The 27,941-nt window shown below is 34.7% G+C and overlaps 6 protein-coding genes across 6 annotated transcripts; 4 read left to right on the top strand and 2 right to left on the bottom strand.

Annotated features, from left to right (window-relative positions):
- Positions 1-474: 474 nt before the first annotated feature.
- LOC122523394 lies at positions 475-5,986 on the bottom strand. Its single transcript, XM_043645101.1, has 5 exons — positions 5,900-5,986; positions 5,426-5,801; positions 1,222-5,339; positions 1,004-1,147; positions 475-925 (listed from the first exon to the last, which is right to left on the bottom strand). Exons 2-5 carry the CDS (start codon positions 5,715-5,717, stop codon positions 686-688), a joined length of 4,794 nt encoding a protein of 1,597 aa, XP_043501036.1. The 5' UTR covers positions 5,718-5,801; positions 5,900-5,986; the 3' UTR covers positions 475-685.
- Positions 5,987-7,458: 1,472 nt separating this feature from the next.
- LOC122523395 lies at positions 7,459-10,656 on the bottom strand. Its single transcript, XM_043645102.1, has 3 exons — positions 10,286-10,656; positions 8,622-8,789; positions 7,459-8,449 (listed from the first exon to the last, which is right to left on the bottom strand). Exons 1-3 carry the CDS (start codon positions 10,338-10,340, stop codon positions 8,232-8,234), a joined length of 441 nt encoding a protein of 146 aa, XP_043501037.1. The 5' UTR covers positions 10,341-10,656; the 3' UTR covers positions 7,459-8,231.
- Positions 10,657-13,476: 2,820 nt separating this feature from the next.
- On the top strand, positions 13,477-14,531 carry LOC122523304. Its single transcript, XM_043644976.1, has 3 exons — positions 13,477-13,534; positions 13,859-13,990; positions 14,168-14,531. Exons 1-3 carry the CDS (start codon positions 13,477-13,479, stop codon positions 14,407-14,409), a joined length of 432 nt encoding a protein of 143 aa, XP_043500911.1. The 3' UTR covers positions 14,410-14,531.
- A 3,097-nt stretch (positions 14,532-17,628) lies between these two features.
- On the top strand, positions 17,629-20,287 carry LOC122523393. Its single transcript, XM_043645100.1, has 3 exons — positions 17,629-17,874; positions 19,235-19,474; positions 19,572-20,287. The coding sequence occupies exons 1-3, from the start codon at positions 17,811-17,813 to the stop codon at positions 19,805-19,807; spliced, it is 540 nt and encodes a 179-aa protein (XP_043501035.1). The 5' UTR covers positions 17,629-17,810; the 3' UTR covers positions 19,808-20,287.
- A 1,526-nt stretch (positions 20,288-21,813) lies between these two features.
- LOC122523303 lies at positions 21,814-22,530 on the top strand (the record flags this gene model as incomplete). Its single annotated transcript, XM_043644975.1, has 2 exons — positions 21,814-22,132; positions 22,231-22,530. Coding segments are annotated over 2 exons (537 nt in total), but the record flags the coding sequence as incomplete, so codon positions are not given.
- Positions 22,531-24,310: 1,780 nt separating this feature from the next.
- LOC122523392 lies at positions 24,311-27,695 on the top strand. The gene is made up of 3 exons (XM_043645099.1): positions 24,311-24,586; positions 24,957-25,115; positions 26,538-27,695. The coding sequence occupies exons 1-3, from the start codon at positions 24,526-24,528 to the stop codon at positions 26,777-26,779; spliced, it is 462 nt and encodes a 153-aa protein (XP_043501034.1). The 5' UTR covers positions 24,311-24,525; the 3' UTR covers positions 26,780-27,695.
- Positions 27,696-27,941: the final 246 nt, after the last annotated feature.

Here is a 27,941-nt window from a genome sequence, read left to right as displayed (position 1 = left end):
TTTATCATTAAAACGTATCGTAAAAATATCGTTTATCTTATCAACGTTTTAAGTTACGTTCATGCTTACTGTTGTTTAATCACGTGAAGAATTAAATATCAGTTGTCGAGGTATCTTTTATTGTTTATTAAATAAAATGCTTAGCTCTTATATACAAGAATACGATGAGAAGCAAGATTTAGGTGGGAAATTTGAAATAATCTTCGTAACAGAGTGAGTATATTGTTAGTTTTATGTATTACATTTATTGTTCATATAATCTATAATTTATAATTTATATAATTTATAATTTACATTGAAGTATATCATGATATCTTGACAATTACTTTGAACGTTCGTGATATATATTTATATATATTAAAAAAAAACGAAAATCACGGATTCGAATTGACCGGTATAAAATGGATACCAATAGGATAACACGGAGAAGGCGGGAAAATTTGAGATTCGATCAAATGAATTCTTAAAACACACTTATCAATAACAATATCAACAATTATGATTCATTTCTAATGACTAGAAGGCACGTGATATTACGTTTCTATTGAAAATACTATAGCTATAATAATTATCGTTCTAAATAAATGAACAAAATATTTTCATCGTTCATAAAATAGTTGTCCGATATTGTTCGTTGTTATTAATTATAATAGGGAAAGAGGGAAAAGGGGGAAGAAAGGGATCGTTATCGAAGCGACGTGCTTTCTGCAATGGTTATAGTTGAAGGACTTTTCTTAGAATTTTTATAACGTCCAGCAAGTGTTTTTTGACTCGAATTAGTTGATTTGAATTTTGGACGTATCGGTGAATCTTCTCTCGGACTTCCACTAATATTATCGAAATCCCAATTGGTAAAGTGTTCCTCGAATAATTCCTCAAGTTTCTTCGATAAATTCTCGATCTTTTTCACACGATCATTATCATTCTATCGCAAAGAAGAGAATAACTAATTATACGGAAACAATCGTTAAGTTATTAATTTGAAAAAATAAATATTACAAACCTTGTGATAAATTCTCGAGTTATAAACGATTTTTCGAAAATCTCTTACAGCATGCTCGATCTTGTGGTAAATTCGATTTTTAATTTTGTATTCTACCGTTTCGAGAAACAACGGATTCTTGATAACTTTGCAATAATCTTCCATCTGTAAAATAATCTCGATGAAATTTGACAAATGTTTAAACAGGAAAAATAATTGATTTTCTATCGAGGACTAACCGTTCCGATCGAAGGGGTTGAAGAGGACGAAGGTGGATATTTAAAAATGTTCGTTTCGTCCATTTGACAAACAGCACGATATATAGTTTCTAATTTACTCAAAGCAAGTGGACTTAGGGATTGTTTTCTTCTCGAACTGTACCAAACCGACCAGCCTCGATCGTTCATTTTACTTGCACATTTTGTTTCAACAAAATTATCGATCGTGTCGTTATTGTCTACTTTCTTTTTACATTGCAAAGATTTACTCGCACCAGATTTGGATGACAAATTGATCATCGACGACAAAGACGTTTCGTTATCCGCCATTTTGAATTTCGAACAAGAGACCGATCCATCTTCTTCCGATCTACGATCCTCGTTGTCGTCCATCATCCTCGATGATTTTTTACACGAAGGTTTTCGCGATTTGTGTAACAAATGGTAAGACCTTTCCGAATCTTTGTTGTAACATTTACGTCCAGGGATCGGTACGATCGTAGTATAATTTAAAGATGGGCTAGAATTTATGGGCTTCTTTTTAACCGATCGTATTACGTTAGACGATAATCCAGTTGAAAATCCTGTCGATCTACGTACAGTTTCCGAATAAGTAGCACGTCCAACAGTACTTTCACTGTCTTTTTTGATTTCACTTAAGAGATCGTTTTCATTGGCTCGATCGGTAATACCAATTTCTCGGGAAGCAGCAATAGTTTCTTCTCGATCTTTGATCGTAGTAGTAGCTGTTATAGTTGTAGTCATGCCAACAGCTGTTATCGAAGTCAAACAAGTACGTTCTTCCTCGATCATCGAACTGTTAGATGATTCCGAACTTTCAGCAATAACGAAATCATTTTGTCTTCTTCTCTGTTTGCTCATCATGCTAGCATTGTTCAGAGTTCTGATCAGCCACGAATCAGTTTTCACGTTCGTTTTGGTATTACGATTGTCTTGGGAATTAAGGAGAACGTTTGTACGCGGAGATAATTTGCTGGTTGATTCGGAATCATCTTCGGACGCTTCGTAACTCGATGCATCGATTTCTGCAATGTTGTCGCGGTTTTTACCGGATTTCGTTTGATTACGTTGACATAGTTTTGAACGGTGCAAACTTTTTGACGATACTCGATCTTCTTTGTCACTTTCTTTCTCGATTTTAATATCCTTGATGTCAACGAAATTATCATCGATCGTTTCTTTTTTCGCATCCTTTACGTTGAGTGCTTCCAATAGGATTTCTGCCGAGGCGCATGCTGCTTTCCAAGTGACGTCTTGTTCAAGATTGTTTTTAATCGAAGTAACACGTTTCAGGATGGTCGGTGAATTTTGGAGAGAGACACTTTGAGTTGTTGCGGTATTTAACGTAGTTCGAGTTATCGGGGTCGAGGATGCCAATACTCTAGGGACTTTTTCACTTTTGCTGGAATGCATATTCTTGTAATTATTTCCAGAACCGCGCAAATTGTCAGAACGTCGAGTATTACTCTTTCTATGATGTCTTTTTTTCGGTACATTGTAACTGCCAGGTTTCATGTAAACTCTTACATCCTCCGAGCTGTCGTATTCTTCGGTAATTTGACTATGAACATTCAATCGTTTGCTGAGAATGTGTTCGGCATTCCATGGTGCACTTTGAATACTTTGCATGTTTCTTAATGTTTGAAGTTGTCGATTAGTATCGATTTGTAATTGTCTGCTAAAGTCTATCGTGTTTCTAGCAAGAGTTTCTCCTCGATGAGACAACGGGTGATGTTGAACATGTGATTGTTGTTGTTGTTGCTGTTGTTGCTGCTGCTGTTGCTGTTGTTGTTGGACTTGTCCATTAGCATTTCTCATGCTGGCAAACCAAGCGGATAAATTAGCAGTCATCTCTTCGGATTCTTTCTCTGGTATATCCGGTTCTATTTGACTCAACAACGTCATTCTGTTTCTTGGAACAGCTGATAATTCGAGCTGATCGGTTGATGACTTGCCGATATAAACCGGAGCACCGATATTCGATTTGTTCTCGTAGATCGTTCTGCCATCGACGCGTGCTATCGGAACATTGTCATTACCAGGGTAGAAATGTCGAGTTAAAGTATTCCCAAACAATGAAGGATCGTAATTCATATTCGTGGTTGGTCTTTGAATACCATAAACCAATCCTGCATTCATACACGGCGTAGGAATGTTGTTGTCGAAAAAGAACTCTTGTTTCCTGTCTTTCAATAGCCATTCCTTCGAACTTTCTTGATTCCTCTCCATTACGGTGCTTCTCAAATGAAAGAATTCAGCGTTGACCGATCGTTCCGACGTATCAATTTTACTGGACAACGAGGATGCCTTTTTGTTACGAAATCTGCTACCTGTTTGTTCGTTATTTTTTGTACGATTTAATGATTTCTCATTGCCTATCGAAGATATTAAATTTTCTGTTATTGTCCACTTACTTCGTAATTTGGTTTCTTTGCGATAAGTCTTTTGAGTAGCATCATCGGTCGGAATGGTGGACGATATCGCTGATTGTCGTTGCTCTTCGTCTTTTGAAATTTCGTTATTGGTTTCCTTCTTGGTAGATTTTAAATTAGGTTCGTTTTTTGAACAATCGAAGAGATCAATCGACGTATACAAAGTCACGTCGCCTGGGAAAGATGCCACGGACGTATCTACGAGTTTGTTATCGTATTTATCGGCGGACATTCGACTGTTTTGTTCCAATTTTAAAAAAGTTTCTACGATTTGACGAAGCAATTCGTAAGTACTCTCTTCCCAAGTTTGAAAACATCGAAGTAACTCGTCGTTTAATTTCTCGGCAAGACTAGGATAGTGTTGTTTGTTCAGATAATTGTCGAGAATGAGCCAGCCGTTGCTGACACGCAGCAATGCTTTTATCAAATCCTTAGCAAAGATACGATCGCCGGCAAATATTGGAAAACAAGTTGAAGATTTTGTAATCGCTGTTCTAGTAGCCGAAGACAAATTGATCAAATGATCCCACTTTCCGTTGTTAGAATTTTGTTGCAGTGTTTCTGAATTGAGAACAATCTCAGCTTCGGTGCAACCCCAATAAGCTGTTTTTCGAATCAATTCGGGATATTGGGATCTGTCCGTGCAAGGACCATCCGTTTGAATGGCTATAGATTTATTACTTTCGTTTTTGTTATTTTCATCCGTGCAAAAATTCGAGAACCAATTGTTCTTGTTCGATGGATTATCACCGGCTCCATCGAAGAACGCGTTACCTTCCGATTTCTTTCCATTACGCGGTTCTTCTTTGCTCAAATCGTTCGACGACGTGGTGTTGCACAATGCGGAGACCATTTTCTCGGCCTCGAGAGTGAATTCGAAACTTGCCGAAGATTCGTCCGAGTATGCACCTTCCTCTTGCGCCGTCTCAACTATTAATTTCTCCCCTGTTCGTGGAACAGACGGTTCTTTTGAATTAGACTCGAAATTATTCACTGAAGTCGCTTTGTTTTCATGTACCGGCCAGTCTCCGCGATTATCTGTCTTACTAGAATTAATTGGTATTGTATTATTGACGACCGACAACTTATCTTTCGAGTACGCATTCAATGTATTCGACGAACTACTCTCGATATTTGTCTCCGACAATTTTTCACGTAATTGTCCAGCAAACAATAAACCTATTTGCGGATTCGGGAAGACTTGTGCAGCTTGTACGGTTTGTATCGGTCCTGTTATCTGATTATTCGCGAATGATGTTACAGTAGAAAACGGATTGACGGTTGCCACTTGAAATGCATTTGGATTAACTGTTTGCAAATTGCAGGCATTTGCCGAAGATACGTTGTAGTAAGAAGAACCGCGAGCCGACGATGACTGTTGACGTTGAGCTATCTGAGATTTGTCTCGGTCTTGGAGCAAACAGAAAGCTTGATTGTCCGGTGACTTCGCGTATGGGGTTTGAGGTAACAAAGTCACCGCAGAATTATTGTAAGATTCTCCTAAGAGTCCACCGTGGGCAAAATTCGACGATGTTAGGATGAAGGATGAGTTTGAAGACGGTAACGGGGGATTGTTCGAGCCTTGTTCAAACACAAGCTTGGAATTGTAGAATGGTTGTTGAGTATGCTGTTGCTGGTGACCACGGTTAATCTTATTATTCTTGAATTGCCACCTATTGGGCTTGCCTAAGTACGTAAACATTTAGGATTACCGAAATAATCGAAGCAATCGATCGTTAACGAGTAGTTATTAATGATTTGTAGAATTTAACCTTGCATTTGCAAAGAAATAGGAGTTGACGATAATCCTGCGGGTCGTTGAGCTGTGGGATAAATGCATGTCGGGTGTATTCCTGGGGCATAAGGTTGGAGAGGTATCACTGGATTGACGACAGGTCCGTAAAGGATTTGTTGTTGCTGGTGGTGGTGGTGGTGGTGGTGGTGGTGATGTTGTTGTTGTTGTTGTTGTTGTTGTTGTTGTTGTTGCACAAGAGACGACGTTGATGCATTCGGTACGGAAGATTGCAAAGACGATTGACTCGATCGCGAAGTCGCTGAATGCATGATCCAATCGAGCCGATTATCAGAATCGAATGATCGGTCTTGGCTCGGTTTCTGTCGAAAACACGCTCGTACTTTTCGTTTTTCCTTTATAACAAATATCCACGTAAATTGTCAATTGACACTCGTACCTAACCTCGTTAGCGAAAACAAAATTTGACGTAAACATTTGATCGAGAACTCACCTGACGAACGAGATCCTCTCGAAACTGGATATGGGTTTTCTTCGTACCTTCGCGAGGGTATTACAATAATATACCGAAATATTTTCAGGCATAACATCGTACACTTGCGATTACTATGACCAAACCAAGTTCATGCGAAACTCGGTCAAACAAATGGCAATGCGATTGAATGGAAAGGAAAAAAAAATGAAAAAAAAAGGTAGCAAAAGAAAACGAAGAAAATTTCTGATCGAAACGAACCAATGAACCGGATTGTCAGGTCGCCTTTATGTTAGTCGAAGCACGTACAAATTCGCTTGCATGTTAGTTCGATGACGTTTTTTAATCACGCGAAAGATATTAATTATAGTAAAGTAGAGGTTTCGCTTATAAGAATATTAAAAAAGAAAGAAGAGGAAGTAGAAAATATGAATACTGGAAAAAAATAATAATAATAATGAATAATTATACAGTTCGAATGTGTATTATTTTGAACTCACTTTACTGAATTCAAAGATCTACTTGAAAACGTTAAAGAAAATAAAACGGATGGCTGGCTGGCGGCCATTGGTTCCCAAACAAATTTTTGTCACTCTCCGTTAGCATAGAAACGAGGAAAGAAACAAAAAATTGGAGTCACGTGCCTTTATGGGGGAATACCTGGTTATGGCACATTGATGTAACATTTACCTATCTCTCTGTTTGATTGCAGAATTTTATTCAAATTAACAAGATGCGATAATACATGTGAACATCGACGAATTTTGTCTACAAAAAGGGAGAAACTAAATTAATTAATTAGAACGAGCGAACGAACGAACGAACGAACGAACGAACGAATTACGATCGATCGATCGATCGATCTATCGAAATGTAAAAAGGTTTAACGAGATAAACATTGTCATTAAAACGATTTGACGTGGCAATCAAACGAATCTCGTTTGATCATAGATTTTTAGAATAGATTGAAATACGTTCAACGTTTCTTATACATAGAATATCTCCCATTTTATGCACGTATATTTATTTATATATATTATTATTATTATTATAACTATTATATATTAGATTTCTGTTAAACTTTCGCAATTAAAACGTATCGAGATTTATATCGGATATCGGCTGCTGCAACGTCCGAAGTTGACAAGACGGATACGCTTTCCCTTTCATTCTCTCTCACTTTCACTCTCTTTCTCTATTATTAAAGCTCTCTATGCGATAAAATTTCTTGAATGAACACAGCGAGTGTGTATTTATGTGTATTATGTCTGTATGTGTGTATTTATGTATATATGTATGTATGTAACATATAACAACTCGTTTACGTACACGTTCGATGCAAATTTCTTTATTAATTGTAAAACAAATCGTTTATTTAATGCACACACATTTTTCGTCTGTTTTATAAATAATATTATGAGATATTTGTGTTAGAGGAAATAAATTTACAAATTTATTCCCCCTCTGTCTTTTTTTTTTTTGTTGGTAACATTTTTGACTAAAATCTCGATTAATTTTGTTTGGGTCACCTCGTCGGAAATGAAAAGAAAAAATCGTACGTAAACGTTTGCGTGTGTGTGTGTGTTTTGTGTGTATGTTGTAAATTAGTGTATATTATATTTATTTTCTATGCCGAGCTTCTCGAGCAAACGTTCGATCTAAAATCAAACGAATATTCTTCGGCGTAATTGTGAGGAATAAACTTTGACATCTTCTCATTTATTCTCTCGCGAATACGGAATACGCGAAATTTTGTAGAAGACCCTCGTACTCCTCCTTTTTCATCCACTTCATTTGCTTTTTTCTTTTTTTTTCTTTTTCTATCATTAGCTTCATGGAACCCCGTTACGCTAAAACTAGAATCAACGGCCCTTCGACGAATAGACGGCAATGGAATGACCGCACAATTATTCTTCTTCTTATTATTATTATAACTTTTCTTTTAGTTGTTCCCCCCCTCCCTGTTTTTCTGTTTTTTTATTTTCTTATAAATTCGTTTAATAGGAATGGGGTGGACAAAGTGACATTTTTGTTTCCTTCCCCCTACTCCTCGATGATATTTTTGGTCAAATTGCGTAAATATCAATTAGAATTTTGTTATAATTTGAAGATTTTTCATTTATCGTCGCCACGATCTTTTTAATCTCGTCATCTTCGTATGTTTATACGTTTATTTATTATTATGCGGTGCTCCATTATTAATCGTCTGTGCGATCGTCGTCGTCGTCGTCGTCGTCGTTTGTGTCATCGTTGGTGGTAGTGGTGGTGGTGAAAGTGGTGGTGGTGGTGGTAGTGGTAATGATGGCAATGACAAAAACTCATATCGATGAAGGGACTCGTCGTATTTGTCGAACTAATTGCGTGCAATCGCAAGTAGGATGACACCTAGTGCACACGATAGGATAAACGATTTCGGCGGTTGATCGGCACCTGTCGTCGAACCGTTGCAATAATCATGCAAACACGAACAAACTTCTTGTCGACCACCGAATCCGCTTCTCTGATAACATTTTCCCTTGTAACTCGATTCGATCCAACCACAGCTACGTATCACTCGGGTATTAGCTGGCACTGGAATGAAAACAAAATATTACAAATATTCCAAATATTTAACGATCTCTCATTAGGGTTGAGAAAAATATGTGTGTTTTTTTTTTAGCAAATAATTTTGTAGATTATATTTTATTTTCGTATCGATCTCACACATTTCCTAAATTATATTTAAGATTAATGAATTACTTACGGCCATTAACGCTAAACTCAATGACCTGGGTAATTTTTCGACACATGGTAAATTTCGGACCATCCTTCAGATCACCGCAATCTTTTTTCAAGGCGTCAGGTGGATTCTCATCCGCGCATCGACTGTCGTCGTTGCTGTTACACACGTAACACTCTATGGCATTGGCACCTACGAATTAACAAATGCACAATATTAATTAACTAAACGTACGAAATGTTAATAACGTTAATTAGGATCGCGTTAAAAGGATATTATTTAACTATTTGCATTAGAGCTCGTAATAAGCGAGTAATTTACTTTAAAAAAATGATAAGAGAGGTCATCTCGTCGTCATCGAGAGCGAAATAAGCGATAAAGAAATCAAATGTTAATAAAAATGACTATTAACGTTTTTGCATTTTCCGTGAAATCGATCGTATCGACGGACAGTTTGTTACGAAATGTGATCAATGGAATTAAAATACAATTCAATTGTATTTTGGAATTGTATTATCTCCCTAACGATTGTATAATAATTATTTACCCTAAAAAGAAAAAGAAAAAAACTGACCCATAAACGAGAACGAGATAAGTTCATCGAACTCTCGACCCTAACTGATATAAAAATCGATGCAGCTACGTGGCCTAGAAAGACACGGAAAGATTAAGCTTCAAAAGTATGCGCACAAACGATGATCTCGTTTCTGGGTACACGCATGGAATTAAACGTAAATTAACGAAACAAGTGTGACCTGTGCGATTTGATTTTGTCATTACGAAGAATTTCTATCTATATATTATTCGCGGTTCAACGTTTCGTGACAAATTTCTACCAAAAATTTGTTGACAGAGAGGTGTAATATAAATTACATAGATTAATCATCGCGTAATTTAAAAGTGATCATTTTGTTAGACTCTCGATAGATCTTTATCGCTATAATATCCAAGATCATGCTTACTTATTATACTTAATGATCGACGTCAGATAAAATCAGCTATTCGCTCGGTAATTGAACGTTCTAAGAAAGGATTGTCTCGATTATGAAATATTCAACAGAAGTTTATTATTCCATGCTTCGAGAATACGATGATAAAAAGCATGATTTTTCAATGAAATTCTTTCGAACGATTTTATGAATTAAATGAACAAAACAAAACATTATGTTGTAGTAGAATTTTAATAGAATTTTTCCCTTCGTGCTCTATTTCCGTACATTCGTGCCAATGCTGATGCCGTTTTGCGCATAGTACGTCGTCATCGATCTCGCTGACGTTTGCGCCAATGCATTTTGATGAGGGACCATCGTGTGCCAAAAAGATCTATTTCTTTAAAAAAAAAAAAAAAAAAAAGAAAAACAGAGTCCCTTATTCGACGTAATTACTCTATTCCTCGTTGGGATTGATTAAAAATGAGCAACAGTTATTAACGAGTACACCATTGTCTTGCAATCAATTAAAAAATCACTGACGAGTAAATTCGATTAGACCTTTTTTTCTTTCATCGATCAAATGTTTTCTATAAAAAAAAAACATTCTGTGATAAAAATTCTTATCGTGATATTAAAAAGAAAAACAAAATCATTTCGTAATTCGACGAGGCAACGATAATTTGACAACGAAATGGTTGTCTGCAAAATAAAAAAACATGTAAATTTAAATAAGATAGAGATAAAAAAAATTCTTACCATGATATCCAAGAAGAATAACGATGGCACACCATGAAAGAAATATAAGCTTCATTATGAGAATTCAATCTGATTTCTTGCCGATCGAATTCTCCTCCTTTTTTTACACTTTTTGTTATTTTTATTATATTATATTGTTATGATTCGTCGAAAAAGTTGTAGATTTTTCTTTTTCAAGGATTAAGACGATGCGATATGTTAAAACGATCGACGATTCGTATCACTCGATTGCTAATGGGAGAGAGAGAGAGAGAGACAATTTAAGATAAGGAGAATAAAATATTATGAGTTAGGGTTCTAAAAGGCCGATCATTCGGCCTCGAGAGCTGGAAAAGCACTGTCAAAGCTTCCTATCCTACGTCGCCACGGACTCCCACGATAAACTATAAACCCCAGAGAATAAGTATCCTACCTTGTTTCTACGGCACTGGCCTGCGTCGAACGTTTACAACCAATGTGGTGGGGACCTTAAGAAAGAGAGAGAGGGAAAGATAAAATGTGTCTGTAAGAGAGAGAGAGAGAAAGAGATGAAATAAGAAAAACAATTTATTTTTATATTTTTCTTATACACTTGCTATTAGAAATGATTTGAATAACGTATTGGGTTTAGAAATGTACGATTAGTCTCTAAGCTTCTGACGAATTATTCTAACGATTTTTTATACTTGCAATTTCTTTTTTTTTTTGTCTATATATTTTCTCATCTATTATTTATATTTAAATTTGGAGTTAATGGTAACGCATATTTTATGAGACGCGTACTGAAATAATGTTATAATAATGAAATATATTAAAAATGTAAAAGGGATTAAAAAAGAATATAAAAATCTAATAAATATAAATAATTTATAATTCATCAATATGTAAATACACGTAGAGTTAACGATCAAGGTGTAGGAGTAAAGCACACACAATTTCAACTGTGTAAAGAGAGGAAGAGGAGAGAGAGAGAGAGAGAGAGAGAAATAGAGATAGAAGAGGAGGGTATTCGTAGACCGGTCTACGAATAACTCCAAGGACTCCATACAACCAACGATCTTCGAATTATGTCGAGCAAGGAAAACTTTCCTGGGGTAACGTAATTTCTATTCGTGGATATATTACAACGAAGCAAACGGTACCTTGGAGAACCCACGTATATTTACATTGATTTCTTTTTGACAACAACCATAAACTATTTCGGATCAAACGTAGTAATACTCAAACCCATACAATTATAATATCTTCATTTTTATTGGAAAAATATGATCAATCTTATCGATCGAATTTCCCGCGTATTGGGAACAAGTGTACGCATGCGCGTTGCGAGAATCGACGCTCCCATAAACGAGAATCGATTATTCCTACGTAAGAAGGAACTATTAACCCGAATAGGCCCTATTTCTATCTCTTTCATAATAAAATCGTTCGATTCTTCCGACGTTCGTTATCATTTTGTTCGTAAATTTTAATGATAAATTATTTTGATTGCTTAATCCACGCGAAAACTTTAGTCCATTTGATTGAAATAATGTTTTTTAAATTTAAAAGTAAACTTCGATCGAATTTACGCAACATATTTTCCCATCATAATTTTAATATAAATTCGTATCGATTTAACGATGATTATAATTAATGATCGAAACTGTAATACTAAAAAATAAAAATAATAGGAAGCACAGGGCCGTACTTTGAACGGGGAAGAAGACCGTGGGTGGTACGAAGAGCTTTACGTTCAAATAGAGCGTAAAGTGGTGGTTTGGAACACGTTGAGTGGATAATGTTCCTTTTCCTGTGACACGCTGAACGTCACAAAACTGTCACATATACTCGGCCACAATCGTAAATGAGTACGAGTACTAGTATACTCTCCCAGAAGGTATCCTTTCATTGCTGATTTTCGCACGTCCTTGTTCATTAGATACGCGAACAAAATAAATCTATTTCTAAATCTTCTAATCTAATCTAATCTTTTCCTATTAGGAATTTAAACAAAATCAACATTTTATCGTACACTTTGTTAGAAGCTTAACTCTTCAATAAATAATTACTTATTTCACTTAATTAGGGTAATGATTATTATTTTATTATTATTATCATTATTATCGTTATTGTCTCCTTTAGTTTATATAAAATTGAAGTTAATTTTGTCAATATTTGCAATTAAAATTCTAGTGTTTTTTCTTGATTATAGGTAATTCTATTATTCTTACATGCGACGTAAAACAATTTAACCCACGCAATAATCGCGCGTAATTCGCAATTCCTAACGATCTTCTTCCTGTCCAAAAATGATATAGTTATCCGTTATAAACTATAATACATTAGGATAATCAGGGAGTTTCTTATTTCTAAACGCGTTGAAATCGATCACCCTATTATAATTTGCTAATGAGATTTCGATTAATAGAAATCTATGCATCTTTTAATATTACGCCTTATCACGTGCGACGAAGTTGGTCTTTAAAATAATGAAGAAAACAAGACTGATTAATCGTTTGAAGCAATTAGTCAATGTCATCTCTAGTAAGTCACTTTTTTTTTTTTCTTTAGTAGATCATTTAACGCATTTAGCATTGCATTTTAGCAACCTTGTTATCCATGACACACTTATTGCAATTAGAAAAGATGTAACTTGGATTTTGGTATCGATTATTTTTTATTTTCACACTCGAAGTCGTATACATTGTTTTATTATTAAATTAGATATAAATAATTGATGATATTCAATCGAAAGGATGATGATAACATTTCGATAAAATTACAAATCGATCGATCGATCGATCGATTTCATTTACACGTAATATTTTTTAAGTCAACATGCGCGTGTCGAATGATCAAAACTGGTACACCCTATTCAAGTATTATGCTCTGTTTCACGATAATAGTAGATCAGTGTAATTGATTCTGTACGATTTGAAGCAGTTTATTCTGAAGATTCTCGAGGGATCGTTTCAACTATAATTAACGAGCTCTACTAAAAACAGAGAATAGGTTAAAATCCCTTCGTAGAATTGGTAATTAGTTTAGAGATTAAGGTCTTAAGTAATTACGTAAAAATTGGATTTTTAACAGACAATATCGATTATTTTTTATTATTATTATATACTACTTCTTGATATATAAATAAGAGAGAATAATATTATTCTTATTTTTATAGAAAAGAAGAGAAATATTACGAAGAGTTATAAATATTCATGAAAAAATTAACGATGCGAATAAGATTGAATAGATTTCATATTATATTAGTTTTGTTATTTCTTCCAAAAGGTTAGTCTCCAAAATTTAAATAATTTGAAATTATTTTATGGTCGATAGCTGATAAGGTAGAAATATTTTTATCCCAATAAGATAAATTTTATATAATCGTTCGTTGATAAATATTATTCTCTCGGTTGATAAATTTCACAATCAAAGGTTGTTTAATAATAGAGAATTAATTTATTATAAATTTGATTATAATACAATTAATGAATTACGCGAAGGGAGAATATTTTTTATCATAGTACGCTGAAAAATAAAGTTATTTATAATATATTGTCAATGATATTAATTAAAATGTATTAGGAATCAATTAAATTTGAATGAATTTAGAATATAGATGCAACAAGTGTTATCAGTGCAACAGCAAGAAGGACAAAGACTGCACTTTTAATAAGGTCGATCCGAAATATCTCAAACCGTGTCCGATGACTCACCCGTATTGTCGTAAATATGTTTACAAATGTAAGTAAGTCATTCTATTTTTATAGAAAAACGAAAAAAAAAAAAAAAAAGAAAAGGGCAAGTTTTGCAGAAGAGTTGACGCGATCGTTCATAAATTTCAAGATGAAAAACCAGACGATCTATTTCTCCCCCCTTCGAAATTTATTTTCCGATCAATGAAGTGAAAAATCTTTTCAGACTACTTCACGAATTCGAAAGAATACTCGACGACTCGCGAGTGTGCAAAATGGAGGAACGCCGAAAGGGAATGTTATCGAGGACGTTATCCAGATGACAGTTATCAATTGACTTGCGAATGCAAGGGTTTTGCTTGCAACCGTGCAACTAGAACTAATTTCAAACCATTGCATTTTGCTTATATCCTTTCTCAACTCTTAGTCCTTTTATTCGTCAATTACGTTATACTCGACGTTCGATAATCATCGAATCATGGTCGAAGAGACTGTTCATTGCTAAAAAAACAAAACGAATTCTGCATAAACCACGAACATTGTAATCATTCTGCTGATTTATTATTTTTTATTTAAGTAACGTTATAGTCTAGACATATTATTACTTTAATGCGATAAGATAACGGATTATAATAAATAATAAAACGAAATGGTAAAATATCGACCATAAACCTTGTAGAAATATTTATCGGTTCGTGAAAAACATTTGAGAAACCCATTGGAATATCTTTCAAGGATAATCAACCGTAGGCTTGACATTTCGGCCGTCTTCGAAGCATTATAATATTTGAGTATCGTGCCAAGGGAAGTGATAATTCGTCTCGAACAAACGTGGATATTGGTATGGGGGAACGTCCATTTTTGATTCATTCTCACCAATAAAAATCTATCTCTCGCATTTTTATCAAAATGAGAACATTTTCGATGAAATGGTCAAGAAAAAAAAAAAAACAAGAATTTACGCGGTCAAAAAATGTCAACTCCTACGAATAGTCTATCCCTCGTTATACACGTGCATTACAGGTTGCATATCATCAGGGGCACGAGAAATGTACGTTTATGCACGATAAATAGGTTGCATATCATCAGGGTTCGGTAGGAAAAATGTTATTCTTCAAGATCGTATCTTCTTTTCGAATGCTTTCGCATAGTCGACAAACATGACAACACCGAGAGAGAAGAACTGTTTGATTAATAATTCCAGCAACGATTAGTTGTATTCGAGGACATAAGGAAGACGCCTTGGTATATCGTATGACTTTTCTAAGAGGGTGGGCGGCGATTTTTCCATCCCTCCGCAAACTACCCTCGGGTTGTACCACGTGACAGTCGTTCGTTCTCTTTCCCCCCCTTCTTAACGCTCGATATTATTATTATTTGGGTCGCGGCAATGTGGCGCCAAGCGTCCTGACGCTCTCGATTATTTTCTATCCTCGCACTATTTCCATCTTTCCTTGCATTTCAACATTTTCAACACATCTTTGGAAATCGAGAGAGAGAGAGAGAGAGAGAAAGCCTTCGCTCGCAATAATAATCAACTGCTACGAATGATTTGAATGAAAGTAATTTACTCCTGTGAAAATGTTCGTAAGTACTTAATAGTTAAAATAATCAATTAGCGATCTATTGTTTCGGCCTTTTCGAACAATTCGCGTGGCTTTGGTTGCGTGTGTAGACGTCGCTTATTAAGAACGATATTTAACGCTCGTTGAACGTATGCCAAAGGATGTTATCCGCACTACGGTCGCTCCTTCGACTTAGAAAAAGGGTGATCAACGTCAGCCTATTATAAATAAACTAATGGTCACAATTTTGTATGCGTAAACCTATTTCTTATGTTTCATGATTTATGATCGAGTCTTCTTTTTATTTTTCTTTCCAGGAAATATTTCAATTTGTTTTATGGAAGAACAATTTCTCTCGAATAACGTGTCGGCTAACAAACAATGTTGAAATTAAACGTAGAAGAAAAAAAACAAGGATCGATCTTTTCGAGAGGATCCCATACTGCGAAAGCAAAAAATATGTGGGAAGAAATGAAATAAATATTGGGTTGTTGGTCCCGGGGACCTGTGTTTTCGATAGGTTTTTCTTTAAGTAACCGCACTCTCTTAGTTGCCGACCCAATAAAAAAGAGAGAGAGAAAGAGAGAGAGAGAGAGAGAAATGGGAATAATAGAATAGACGAGAGTTTGCGATCTTGGTTGAAATCGTCCTATGTGAATTTTTATATGGAGTTTTGTTGGTAATTGGTGGAAACGAAAACTCCGAGCTAGACGGCGTCGGTGGCGTCGTAGATGGGCGCCGCGGCGCCAGTCGTCTCTCCTTCCACCCCCCTTACCCCCTCCGATACGCCTGCCTTGCCCCCTTTTTCTCCTACTTCCTTCGGATCTAGGAAAGATGTCATATAACATTGGAGGAACGTGTATCGTTTCTTTCTTTCTTTCTTTCTTTCTCTTGAAATGATACTATTTTGCGATTAACGATAATGTTTATTTTTACGATTTTGCTTATTCTACGTACTCTACAATCCAATTCAAAACGATTTAACTTATTTTTCATTACTTAATATCAATATTTATTTCAAATGCCTATATTTAATTATTATTAAATTAATCGTAAAAACGACAACTCGGTGTCTAACAATCGCGTGTTCGTTTTTCTGGCTCCTAACATTTGACATTTTCTAATCTAACGATTTCTATCGCGTAACTTTAGTTGTTTTAATTAGGCTAATAGTCGATTAAACTTGTCATCTTTCTCTCTCTCTTATTCGCCTTTGTTGATCCCCTCGAGCATCGGCATTACATTAGACTTTCCAACAATTTCTTTCGGAATCGTTGCCAAAAAACGTGTCCCGGATATAACATCGGCCGATTTTAACATAAGTTCGATATTCGCAATCGGACGATACACTGAACGAGATAACCTTTCCTTCCTCTCTCTCTCTCTTTTTTCTATTTTCTTCTTCTTTCATTCTCCTTCCGTAACTATTCTCGCCAGTCTTTTGGCAAAGTTTAATCTTGTTGCCATGCAACAGGTGAATTCGTCGTCGTGAAAAGAATTTCTTTTCGAATACTTTCACTAATATTTCTTGTGATAGATATACATATATGTTACGGTCAATGTACAGAAACCAGGAATCATATAGATTGTTCGAAGAATACTATAAAATATCTGCAAAGATCGGGCAATAGATATTTTGCGCATGTTGTTCATAATTCGCACATGTCCAGTAAGTTTTGATCAATCTAGAATATATGCTTCAGTGTGGGGGGTGTTTAAAGCACGAAGAGAGAATGGAGATGAATTCGATGTTATCTTAAATTCGTGTAAGTTAAACAAAAATCCCATAGAAATTTAATAATAATTTCGATTAATGAAAATGTACGTACACTAAACGTTTCCTATATGTATTGGTTTAGGAATATCTTCAAATATAAAGAGAATGAATTGTTTAAAAACGATCGTATGATTAGGTAGGGAAAAAAATAGGACAAAAATGGAAGAAGAGATAGGGGGTATAAAAGTAGAGGGGTGTGTAAAGTACATAGGTGGCTCGTACGCGTCGTGCGCGATGGGAGAGACTCGTGAGAGAGAGAGGATTGGGGAGAAAAGCAAAGGAATGGGGAGAAGAGGAGAGGAGAGGAGAGGAGAGGAGTGAGTGGATGTGTGGAAAGTGCCGAAGCACTGGCAGCGATCTCATATTCGCGATCAGGCTGTCGACACGACAACAACCCTTCCTTTTCTAAGCTTCTCATCGTATCGGCCGAGCTAGTGTTTTTCTTGTCAAAATTTTAGTGATTCCTAGAAGGAGGTAAAAACAGAGAGAGAGAGAGATATAGAAAACTGTGATCGAGACAAGGAAAGATGCATCGAAACGTTGCGATACTTTTCGTCGTTCTCGCTTCTCTCGTTTTGGCGGTTCGATCAGGTGGGAAATTTTTCGTTTAAACATTTTGTTTGTTTGTTTGATGTAATAGTATTTATCGTAATCTTTAATCAGTTTTATTTTCTTCCTAACGATTGTGCTTCATTTTTATTTTATTTTATTTTATTTTATTTTAAGATTGCTTTTGTATTTGGATAAAAACGTGATTCGACATCGAGGAAAAATAACAATTATTTTTGGTTAGAAATTAAAATTAATTGTAAGACGACCATTCGCGTATTTGCATCTCGACGCGTATTAAAAGAAGTTAAAAAAATTCTTGATATTCGTAAAACTTTCCAAATGTGTTTCTTTTTTTCAAAGATCGTCGACCCAAGACAAAGTTCGTTTTCCTACTTGTCCGATTTATCAAAGGTTTTATTACTTTTAACAGCGAAGAGTGGTAGTTTGCTTGAAAAGCTCTTCTTCAAATTACTTTCAAATTTCTTTTCGTTATTATTTATAATTTATTCGAATTAGAAATACGATTTTACGTTTATCATTGTTAAAACAAAGTAATGAATTAATTTTGTTGAAATAATCGATATAAAGAATGGAGAAAAATGTTCAAGAAAGATAGGAAAAGAAAAATAGAAATAAAATGAAAAATAATAGAAAAAAAAGGGGGTTGGGTGGGGATTTTGGCGCCACATTGCCGCGACCCAAATAATAGGAACACGCGCGTTCCGTAAAGGAGGCCAGCTTTTCTACACCCCCACACACTTTCTGCACCCCCAGCCCCCGCCTTTCTTTCTCTTTCTAAATCATAAATATTTTTACGATACGTCAGCAACTACCCCCATTGGAGATAATACTAAAGACACCCTTGAGCGGGCTGAATATTTATTAACAATCATCTCTCAGAATTTCCTCGTCATTTTTCTTTGACATTTCAACTATTCGATCGATTTTCAATTAATTCCTACTTCCACCCCGTTTAACATTTTGATTCTTTTATACGGAGTTACAGGGTGATACGTTTAAATAGGAACGCTTCTTCTATTTTTTACGAAATTAAATTTCTTCTTAATTAATGAGCGTACGCGTGTTGTTTTTTGTTTATTAACGGAATACATTCGTACGAAATGAATAATTTCTTGAAATAATTATATACGTTACGTAAAATTTAGAGGAAACTTTTCCGGAGTAACTTCAAAGGAAAATTTTGTTAATAAAAAAAATGTCATCGAACAAAGATGACCGTTGTTGTATCCGTTGCGCGATAATTTTCGCACGTTCGAACGTATGGCGCGAAATTACGTAAGATCGTTTCGAAAATTAACATCGTTCTGGTCGTACAGTTTTTGGTTGAATTTTCGTGACGAAAATATATATCAAATGTAATTTGTAATAATTGTTCCAGATGAAGCATTAAAATGTTACATGTGTACCTCGGTTACGGACAAGGATTGCGGCAACGATATAATTAAATCAAAGACGATCGAGCCGATCGAATGTACGATGGAAAAAATGACCAAATGGCAGAGGAGTATTCAACAAAACAAATTACTTACTCCCATTTTCAGTATTTTTGCCGTAGATGATCCGCAACACGATCAAAGTTTGTTAAAGAACATGGCGTGTGCCAAAGTCGATGTTAAAAGTGAGTAGAAAATGGCGTTCCCTTATTTGTTCTAACCACGTTAATATTTTGTCTTCAACTTTGTTACGTTTTATCAATCATCGATTGTCGTCAACAGGTAAAGACAATGAGAACAAATTATTGACGATAAGAAGTTGTCAAACTGCACAGGCGGAAAATGTTGATCCTTGCACGTCGATAGAAGGAAAACTTCAAGGTGCCATGGAATTTTGCGGACTTTGCGAGGAAAATGGTTGCAACGGTTCGATGACCATTTCCCCGAGAATAAACCATATTATTTTGACCGTCCTTGGATCATTCCTCATCGCTCTAATCCTTTACAGAGATGCATAACGTCCACCGTTCACGATCACTCACCATTTTTCCAATTAATCCCTAAATTCATATCCACTATCGTAATCGAGTTATCGTCGTTGCATTTGCCTCTTTTTACCATGGAAAAATCTCTCTCTCTCTCTCCCTCCCTCCCTCCCTCTCTCTTTTGCAAGCGTCGAAAGTAATTTGGCACGATGTTTTCTAATTTCTTAGGATAAATCGTGTTCGAAATTAGAAATATTAGTCGAAAGAGAAACTAATATCGAATCACGTATTTATCCTAATCGAGATAAGTTCATCGAGATTCAGAAGAAATCATTTGTTTTATTGTTATTCGCCCTGAATCGAATAAATCGCGTTTACGCGTGTATACTGCTAACAAAAGTATATATTCTACGGGGTAAGATCAAAGTCGTTTTCTTCAAAAACCATAAAATGTGGATCAGTTGATAGATCGCGTCGCTATACAAATGAATACATAAAAATGCATAAACAAAAGAATTCGTTGAATTTTATTACGAGGACAGCGACTTTTATACCACCCTGTATATTATGTACATTTACACACAAATATATATATATATATTTAATACATATATACGTTTGAAATACGAATATATACATCTATTACATATATATTATATATTATATATAAATATTAAGAGAGACCACTGTTGATATTTGTTAAAAGAAAGAAAAAATAATAATAATTCACACACATATATATAAACTAATCGTATCTCTACGTGTGTATGCAACCGGATATGCATTCTCGTGCTTGGATATTGGTATTCGAGAAAACAATGCTAAAGCTTTCGAGGTCAAATAAAAAGTGTTTGCCGCACGATTATTATAACGAGCAATAAAAAAAAAGCTTGTTAACTAAGCTCGTCTTATTATAATTATTCATTCCTTTCTGATTATATAAGATTATTATGAAATATTTTTGGTGTGATAAATCATAGTATAGTATTAGTCATATTACAGTAGGAAAAAGTCCGAGCATTGTTCGGTACGTGGGACAGAAACCATACAAATTTTATTCTATAATCATTCGCATGAATAATAATTTCGGGATGTGCAAGAATTGCATACCGAAATTACAAACATGCTTTGAATTGCAAAGATACGTCAAAAAAAAAAAGAAAACGCTTATCTAACTGCATTCAAAATGTACACCCTTTTGATTCACGCATTATTCAGTAGGATCCTCTGTAGATCGATGAACACGGGTTTGTCGCAAGGACGCCAAAATACATGGGCTGCGGAAAACGTACGGGAATTTCGTTCCATAGGAAATTAAGCAATCTACAAGTTGTTGTCGCAGAAATTCATGCAGTTCCATTTTGCTGCATTCATTGTCGCTGCAGAGCCAGATTTCTGGCGCGATCAACGCTGTTTTATGAGCGTCAGACATGCGCGACATTCTGTACGGTTGTTTATTTTGTCGCATAATACTTTATTTTATATATATTATACAGTATAATATATAATACTGTGTAGAGAATATTCGTAAAATATATTATAATATAATAACATCGTTTTGAAATGAAAACAAAACGAAATTGTTGAAATATTGTTAGGAATATCACAACGCAGTGTTAGATTCGTCAATCGGCATATTACTTTATTACGGATGAGGAAAAATGTGCGTGAAATATAGGTGTGCTCTATCTCTCTCACCATTTGTTCTTTATTCGCTCGTCGACTTTTATTATCGAAGATAAGATATCTCGATTAGTTAGCGATGCGAGTACCAGGTACGTTTTTAAGAACAGCATCCAACATGGTCGAATACGTAACCGTCCTGACGATATTTTTCTTCGTCTTTAATTTAATAAGTAAGTAATTATACGTATTATTTGTCGTACTCCCGATTAACCGGTGTGCTTTAGAAGAAAATTATTTAAATTAATCCGATTGGTTGATTCAATTCGCGTCCACGAAATATTAGAATTTCGGCCTATTTTACTCGTATCGCGTTTCAAGAAGAAAAGGAAACGTCTCGTTGAATAAACATCTACTTTAATCTTTGTTATTTCCTTTTTGTTTCTTTTTCGAACGATGCGTATACTCGTTACACGGTTTATTCAATTATTTCGCTAACTCCTACTTTTTCTTCGTTGTATATTTGTAACGATTATTCGTTGAAAATTATATTGTTCGATGTTATTTTGACAGAACTGACGAACGGTCAAAATCTTTGGTGTTACGATTGCAATACCGATTTAAGAAATGGTCCGCAAAATGAGTGCAACGATCCTTACGTCCCAGGACCTTCTATGGATTTGATAGCCTGTCCACAAAACGAATCGTATCATTGTCTCAAAGGTGTTGTACTGTGTACGTTAAAAAGATTCATTTATTACTTTCGAATAAACATTTTTTTTCTTTTCGAATAAATTATGATATTAAATGAACAATGAATTTTAATGTTATAGATAAGAACGTCCTAGTAACGATAAGAGGCTGCGTACCAAGTCGTAAAATAGATCATTATTGCGATCATGAAAAATATTTTCCACATTCTACCAACGAATGTTACTTTTGCAACAACTATGCTTGCAATGGTCATCCATCGATGAAACCTGACAGCATTTATACATTGGGAATTATCGTTTTAATGCTATTGAATTTGTCAAAAAGATGTTGGCTTTGATGAAATGATCTTTTTTTATAAAGATATATAATGCAAAAATTGAAACGTTAATAAATTGTTAAGTATAATAACGATAAGTGTAGATACACATTACGAAGACTTATTTATTCGCTTATCTTCGATTTTTCGTTCCTTGGAAGTGAAATGATGAGAAAATTTGTTATAAAAATATCTTCAAAGATATGTTTTACTCAGTTTGTATAAAAAACACTTGCCATAAGAGATGACAGAAAGAAAGGAAGAAATAGAGCGTCAGGAATCGTTGAACGAAAGAGGTTGAAACATCTTTGAAGACCGGAAAGGTCAGTTGACTTTCTGAGCTTGAAATTAAATCGTTTTATGAATGAAACCAGAGAGGAGAAGTCCAGAAGGCTGACTCCTTCTACGACGTTTCGTCGTGGAAGAATAAGAAGCTGACCTAAACGTTTGCTGCTACCATCGCGTCTTCGTAGTCTTTCGGTGCCGAGGGGAAGGGGTCAAATGCTCGAGTCAATTCGGTAATTCTTCTTAAGGTTAAATGTTCTCCTGACCCCTGACAAGTTATTCTTAACGAGTCGGCAAGCCTCACTTTGCATCGTCACATTTAGCTGCTTCTTCGAAAATATCGAACGCTTCTAATTTCATCATTATTTCCATTTACTTTTTTATTTTATTTTTTGTGGTTTCTTTTCTATTCGTTATTATATACCAGGAGTATTATTATTTCATCCGAGAATACCTAACTCAATTGCATAATTGAAATTGACACGAAAGTGGAAAGATAAAGTAGTATCAATTTCTTTTTATCGATGCAGTAATTGCCATAATTACTGCCAGTATCTTTTTTGCGAATAGTATAAATTATTTCAATTTCCGTTACACGAATTTAATAATACACGTAAATGTATAGAAAATATTGTACGATTAATTAATTCGAATATCTTTTCTTTTTTTATTGTTTGCTTTTGATACGTTTTTCATACATGAAAGAATTAAATTGATGGCAAAAGAATTTGCGCGAGAGTGAATCGATTATGATTAAACCAAATCGTTCGGCAAAAACATTTAACGATCTAATGGAATTGATTTAATATTTGCATCGATAAAAAGAGAATCTGCTAAGCGATATCGATAATAATATCATCTCGAATATATTAATATCGGAATTATTCACATCGATACGTATTAGAGTTAATCACCTCCATTAAATCATAATTATAGATTGGAACGATTAGATAATCGAGTAGGAAAAAGAGGAGCTACGTGCGTTAAGATTCTAGAGAGCGATAGACGAATAGATAAACAAATATTTTCTCTAATATTTTCATTAATATTATTTATTTGAATATTTTAAAAAAACTTTTCAGGATAAAAAATCTAATGATAGATGATAATAATAAAAAAAACCCACAGAGAGAAGAAACGGAACTTTCGCGAAAAAAAATAATAACGAATGAGGGGAGTACACTATTGAAGAACTAATGTATGACACATTCCGTTTCTTAAAGAAACGAAAAGTGAAATAAGAGAATAGAGAGGTTCGAGAAGAAAATGACGAAAAATGGTCCCAAACGATTAGCTCTATCGTTAATTGTCCTAAACGAGGTGGAACGAGGGCCCCATTTCGACTCTCTTAAAAAGTCTTCTTGCCTGTTGTTTGCTCTTTACTCCTACTTCCTGGCAGAGAGTCTGCTTCTGTTAGAATTGGTGGGGAGTTCTCCGGGGGCACGCACGACGCATTATTATGACGAAGTTATATAGACGAGGACAAACGTAATAGTAACTTGACGAGAGTCAGAGTTACAGTGAGTAAGAGAGAGAGAGAGAGAAAGGAGAGAGAAAGAGAGATACATATATATATATAGGAAGAAAGGGAAGGAGAAGATTCGTGCGTGCACTCTGCAAAAGAGGGTGTCGTCTACTCTCTTCAGTTTCAAAGTGGACACGTTCCGCGACGCCGACGTTTTTTTCCAAATCATTATAGTGCACTTTTTATTTTGAAATAATTTGTCATCGTGTTTTTATTCGACGAAATTCGCATTCCCTCTTTCACGTTTTTTTATATTAATAACTGAGAGTTCTTTTCTCAACTGTCAACATGATTTCCAATACTTCTTGGACGCTCCTCCCTATTTTTCTCATTATTTTCGCTAATTCTGGTGAGTAGATATATTATATATATATAATGTATGCATTAATTTATTTAACGAATGAATTTATCGAATTATAAATATTATATGTGTGCTTAAAGTTTTTGATCGGATTAAGGAAGATCCTAAAATTAAAATTGGCGCGCTTTTTGTTGACTACTTTCGAAAGAGCTTCGTCGAAATTTTCAACGAAATGATCCACGTTTAATTTCACTTTTCGAAATTTCTCTTGGTAATATTTTGTACCTAGCATTTACGTTACGTAATTAGTCGTGCTAGTTTCAACGAATCATCTTGATCACATTTACTTCTATATACAAATTGACTATTTTTATTTTGAAAGAAATTATATTTGTCTGTTTTTTTTATTTATGAACAGGTTCAGCGTTAAAGTGTTGGGATTGTTCGTCTCACACGAGCGCAATGTGCGGTGATCCAATGAATTCTACCGATCATCAAGTTATGTTTCACGTGAAAGATTGTGGAAGAGCTCTATACAACAATAATAGATCGATTTGTCGTAAAATGGTTATAAGAGGTACGTTATTTTATCCTGCCAATTATATTTCGTTTTCTTTTTAATTAATGACAAAATTTGTATGTATATAAGACGACGTATTATTATGATAGAAGTCAATTCGTGCGCATTATTCTTAGCCCGATGACACATCTCAAACGTAACATCTACGCCTAAATACTTAAACTCTTTTCGCGAGACTCCATCGAATTTAATAAATTACGTTACCTATGAATTATAACGAGACACGTTTGTTTTTCTGACTCACGGCTTACTTGCATCTGCACGACAATTGAGATAATTAGGTATGCACTAATGCGCCAAGATCGTTCAATTTCTTTTTTTTTTTTTTGCAAGACGATCCGTTCGAAATACATTTTTAGCGAGAAAGGTAATGAAACAAACATCGGAATGAACGTTGTTAAATATTACGAGTCGCAACGTTACATACGATTACGTGTGTATGTGTGTGATATAATAAAAATAATCGATTATATTATGTAGAATCGCACATACCATTGCACGATTCCGCTGGAACCGAATTACGTGTTTCTCTACTTGCAATTAAATCTGTTTGACGAAGCGCGCAACGGGCATGAATCAGACGGAAATCGTGTATTACGTATTCTCTTCTATTGTTTAGCGAAGTAGTATAGGAGCAAATTTTCCGTCTACCGGAACGACCTCGATCCTTGTCCCTCTTATTCTTCCTTCTTCAATGATCTAGCCGTTATGTCGAAATCCAGCTCAACACTTTTCGATGATGCACATTTTTTTTAACTCGGAACAAAATTACTCATTTTTAACCGACTCGCATCGCTCGCTGACGAAGTATTTATTTAAAAAGAAAAAACAATTCTTGTCGTCTCAACGATGATGAATCCCAACTACAATAAGAAACTTTCCTCTTACCACGTTTTTCCATATTCATATTTTTACATCGTTGAAGGAAAAAAGAGGAAAAAAAAGAAAGATTATAGAAAGAAAAAAGGAGTGCCATCGGTTGCATTTGAAATTGAGCTGGATAGGAGGAATATTGCGCAATGGATAGGAACGTTGTTGACTGAAACACATCGCGTGTGTATATCGCGAATCCTACCGCGAATCGAAAGAGAAACGTAGTAAAACGCCAGGATATTATTCGCGCAAACGAGCTGCACCGTTTAGATTTCCGTCAGCGTTTTACTTACGAATCATGCGATGCAACAACTACGACGTTCTTATCTATGAACAAGATCTCGTCATTTCGTTAGAATTATTCGAATGAATCATTTCCCGATCTCCTTCTTCGTCGTTTTAATCACCGATCAACTTATCGATGATCTTACGGATTAGATTTACTTCCATTTTGTTTCCCCTAAAAGTTTCAAAGTTTGTAACTTTACTCAAAACTCTTGTAAACGCTTGTAACTCTAAAACAATAATTGATCTATTTTGTTTCAGATGGCGGCGAACGTATCGTCATACGTTCCTGTGCCGTACCAAATACCGACGAAATGGAAATAACCGATGGTATTTGTGGTTCGCTCACGAGCAATCAAGGTATAACCGAATCTTGTCATATCTGTAGTACCGATCTCTGCAATTCTGCAAGTGGCCTGTCAACGACGCTATCGTTATACATCGCTGGATTTATTCTCGTCGGTTATCGTTTTTTCCAATCAAAATACGATCAAATAATATAATCGTCGAAAGCAATTAAATCGACGAGCCTCATAGAAACAAAAAATAATAATTGGTTACGAATCGTATTAAGATTTACATTCTAATCGTTTACTCGATTTACTTTTTACACTAAACGTTTATATAATATTTTATACTAACGAGTTCTTTTCTTCTTCTTCTGCTTCTTTATTTTTTTCCTATTAATTAAGAAAAATAACGATTTGTGTGGAAAAATTATTCGTCATCGTTGATAGTTTATTGCTACGGAAGCATGTATATTATTATAGGTCGATTGCGTAAGAATTTTTGGAACGAGCAATTTTAAAGTAAGCTCGTTAATTTTACCTAGTTAGTGGAAGCTCGTTAGTGCATAATAAATTAACATATTACGTTACCGTGTTAGATCGGATAACGCGTCAAGTTCATTTTTACTAACTTAGAATCTTACCTGAACTTAAACTCTTTCCTACAATTTCTTTTTTTTTTGGAAAGAACATAAGTTTATTATTATTTAGAAGATAATTTCTCGTCTTGTTAAAATACATTTTTTTCTTCCCATATTGTTCGTCGAGGAATCCGTATTGTGCCTCGCAATGAATTTGTATCTTTAATTTAGTAACTTTGTATATTTTTTTTTCTCTTATTAACTCTCTCTCTCTTTCTATTTGTAAAATTAAGTCTTCGTCTTGCTCTTACTCCTTTCAAATTTTTAATTAAAATAAAATAAAGAAAAAATATATAAAATATGAAAAAAGAAAAAAAAAAGAAAATGCAAGAGTAAGACGAGCAAGCTTAACGTAGCTTATCAGATATCCGTCCAGTGCTTAGAAACGATCAGAGATCTTTATTAAAACTAGTCTCTTCGTTATCTTCTCGTTAAGACCCTTCGAATGGCTTCTAGTTCTGTAATTTATTAGGTTAAACGTATTCTTATAATTTTTTTCTTTCTTTCTATCCTTCTTTCTTTCTTTTCTCATTAAATTTTCCTATTATCTTGTAAAAGTTAAAATTTCCATCGGGAGATTTTGTTTCTTTTCGTTTGTCGATCTTATAGAAAATCTCACGAAGAAGGGAAAAATAAGGAAAATCAGGCGTGTCCGAGTAACGAGAATAGTTATTGTATAATCGTTTGTACATAATTTGAAAAAAAAAATATATATATATATATATTATAATAATTGA

The sequence above is a fragment of the Polistes fuscatus genome, unplaced genomic scaffold, assembly GCF_010416935.1.
Source record: "Polistes fuscatus isolate 324 unplaced genomic scaffold, CU_Pfus_HIC Scaffold6, whole genome shotgun sequence".
Classification (NCBI taxonomy): Eukaryota; Metazoa; Arthropoda; class Insecta; order Hymenoptera; family Vespidae; genus Polistes; species Polistes fuscatus.
Note: the sequence above shows the minus strand (reverse complement) of the source record. Positions and strands in the feature narration are given on the sequence as shown.

Excerpts from the sequence above, each read along its gene's own strand:
- LOC122523394 (XM_043645101.1), bottom strand. The coding sequence starts at position 5,717 with ATGCATTCAGCGACTTCGCGATCGAGTCAATCGTCTTTGCAATCTTCC. Across the intron at positions 5,340-5,425 it reads TATTTCTTTGCAAATGCAAG|GCAAGCCCAATAGGTGGCAA; the intron begins GTTAAATTCTAC and ends TTACGTACTTAG. Across the intron at positions 1,148-1,221 it reads CAACCCCTTCGATCGGAACG|ATGGAAGATTATTGCAAAGT; the intron begins GTTAGTCCTCGA and ends ATTATTTTACAG.
- LOC122523395 (XM_043645102.1), bottom strand. The coding sequence starts at position 10,340 with ATGAAGCTTATATTTCTTTCATGGTGTGCCATCGTTATTCTTCTTGGA. Across the intron at positions 8,790-10,285 it reads TATTCTTCTTGGATATCATG|GTGCCAATGCCATAGAGTGT; the intron begins GTAAGAATTTTT and ends GTTAATTCGTAG. Across the intron at positions 8,450-8,621 it reads TGAGTTTAGCGTTAATGGCC|TGCCAGCTAATACCCGAGTG; the intron begins GTAAGTAATTCA and ends TTTTCATTCCAG.
- LOC122523304 (XM_043644976.1), top strand. The coding sequence starts at position 13,477 with ATGCGAATAAGATTGAATAGATTTCATATTATATTAGTTTTGTTATTT. Across the intron at positions 13,535-13,858 it reads TTTGTTATTTCTTCCAAAAG|AATATAGATGCAACAAGTGT; the intron begins GTTAGTCTCCAA and ends GAATGAATTTAG. Across the intron at positions 13,991-14,167 it reads TCGTAAATATGTTTACAAAT|ACTACTTCACGAATTCGAAA; the intron begins GTAAGTAAGTCA and ends AAATCTTTTCAG.
- LOC122523393 (XM_043645100.1), top strand. The coding sequence starts at position 17,811 with ATGCATCGAAACGTTGCGATACTTTTCGTCGTTCTCGCTTCTCTCGTT. Across the intron at positions 17,875-19,234 it reads CGTTTTGGCGGTTCGATCAG|ATGAAGCATTAAAATGTTAC; the intron begins GTGGGAAATTTT and ends TAATTGTTCCAG. Across the intron at positions 19,475-19,571 it reads TGCCAAAGTCGATGTTAAAA|GTAAAGACAATGAGAACAAA; the intron begins GTGAGTAGAAAA and ends TGTCGTCAACAG.
- LOC122523392 (XM_043645099.1), top strand. The coding sequence starts at position 24,526 with ATGATTTCCAATACTTCTTGGACGCTCCTCCCTATTTTTCTCATTATT. Across the intron at positions 24,587-24,956 it reads CATTATTTTCGCTAATTCTG|GTTCAGCGTTAAAGTGTTGG; the intron begins GTGAGTAGATAT and ends ATTTATGAACAG. Across the intron at positions 25,116-26,537 it reads TCGTAAAATGGTTATAAGAG|ATGGCGGCGAACGTATCGTC; the intron begins GTACGTTATTTT and ends ATTTTGTTTCAG.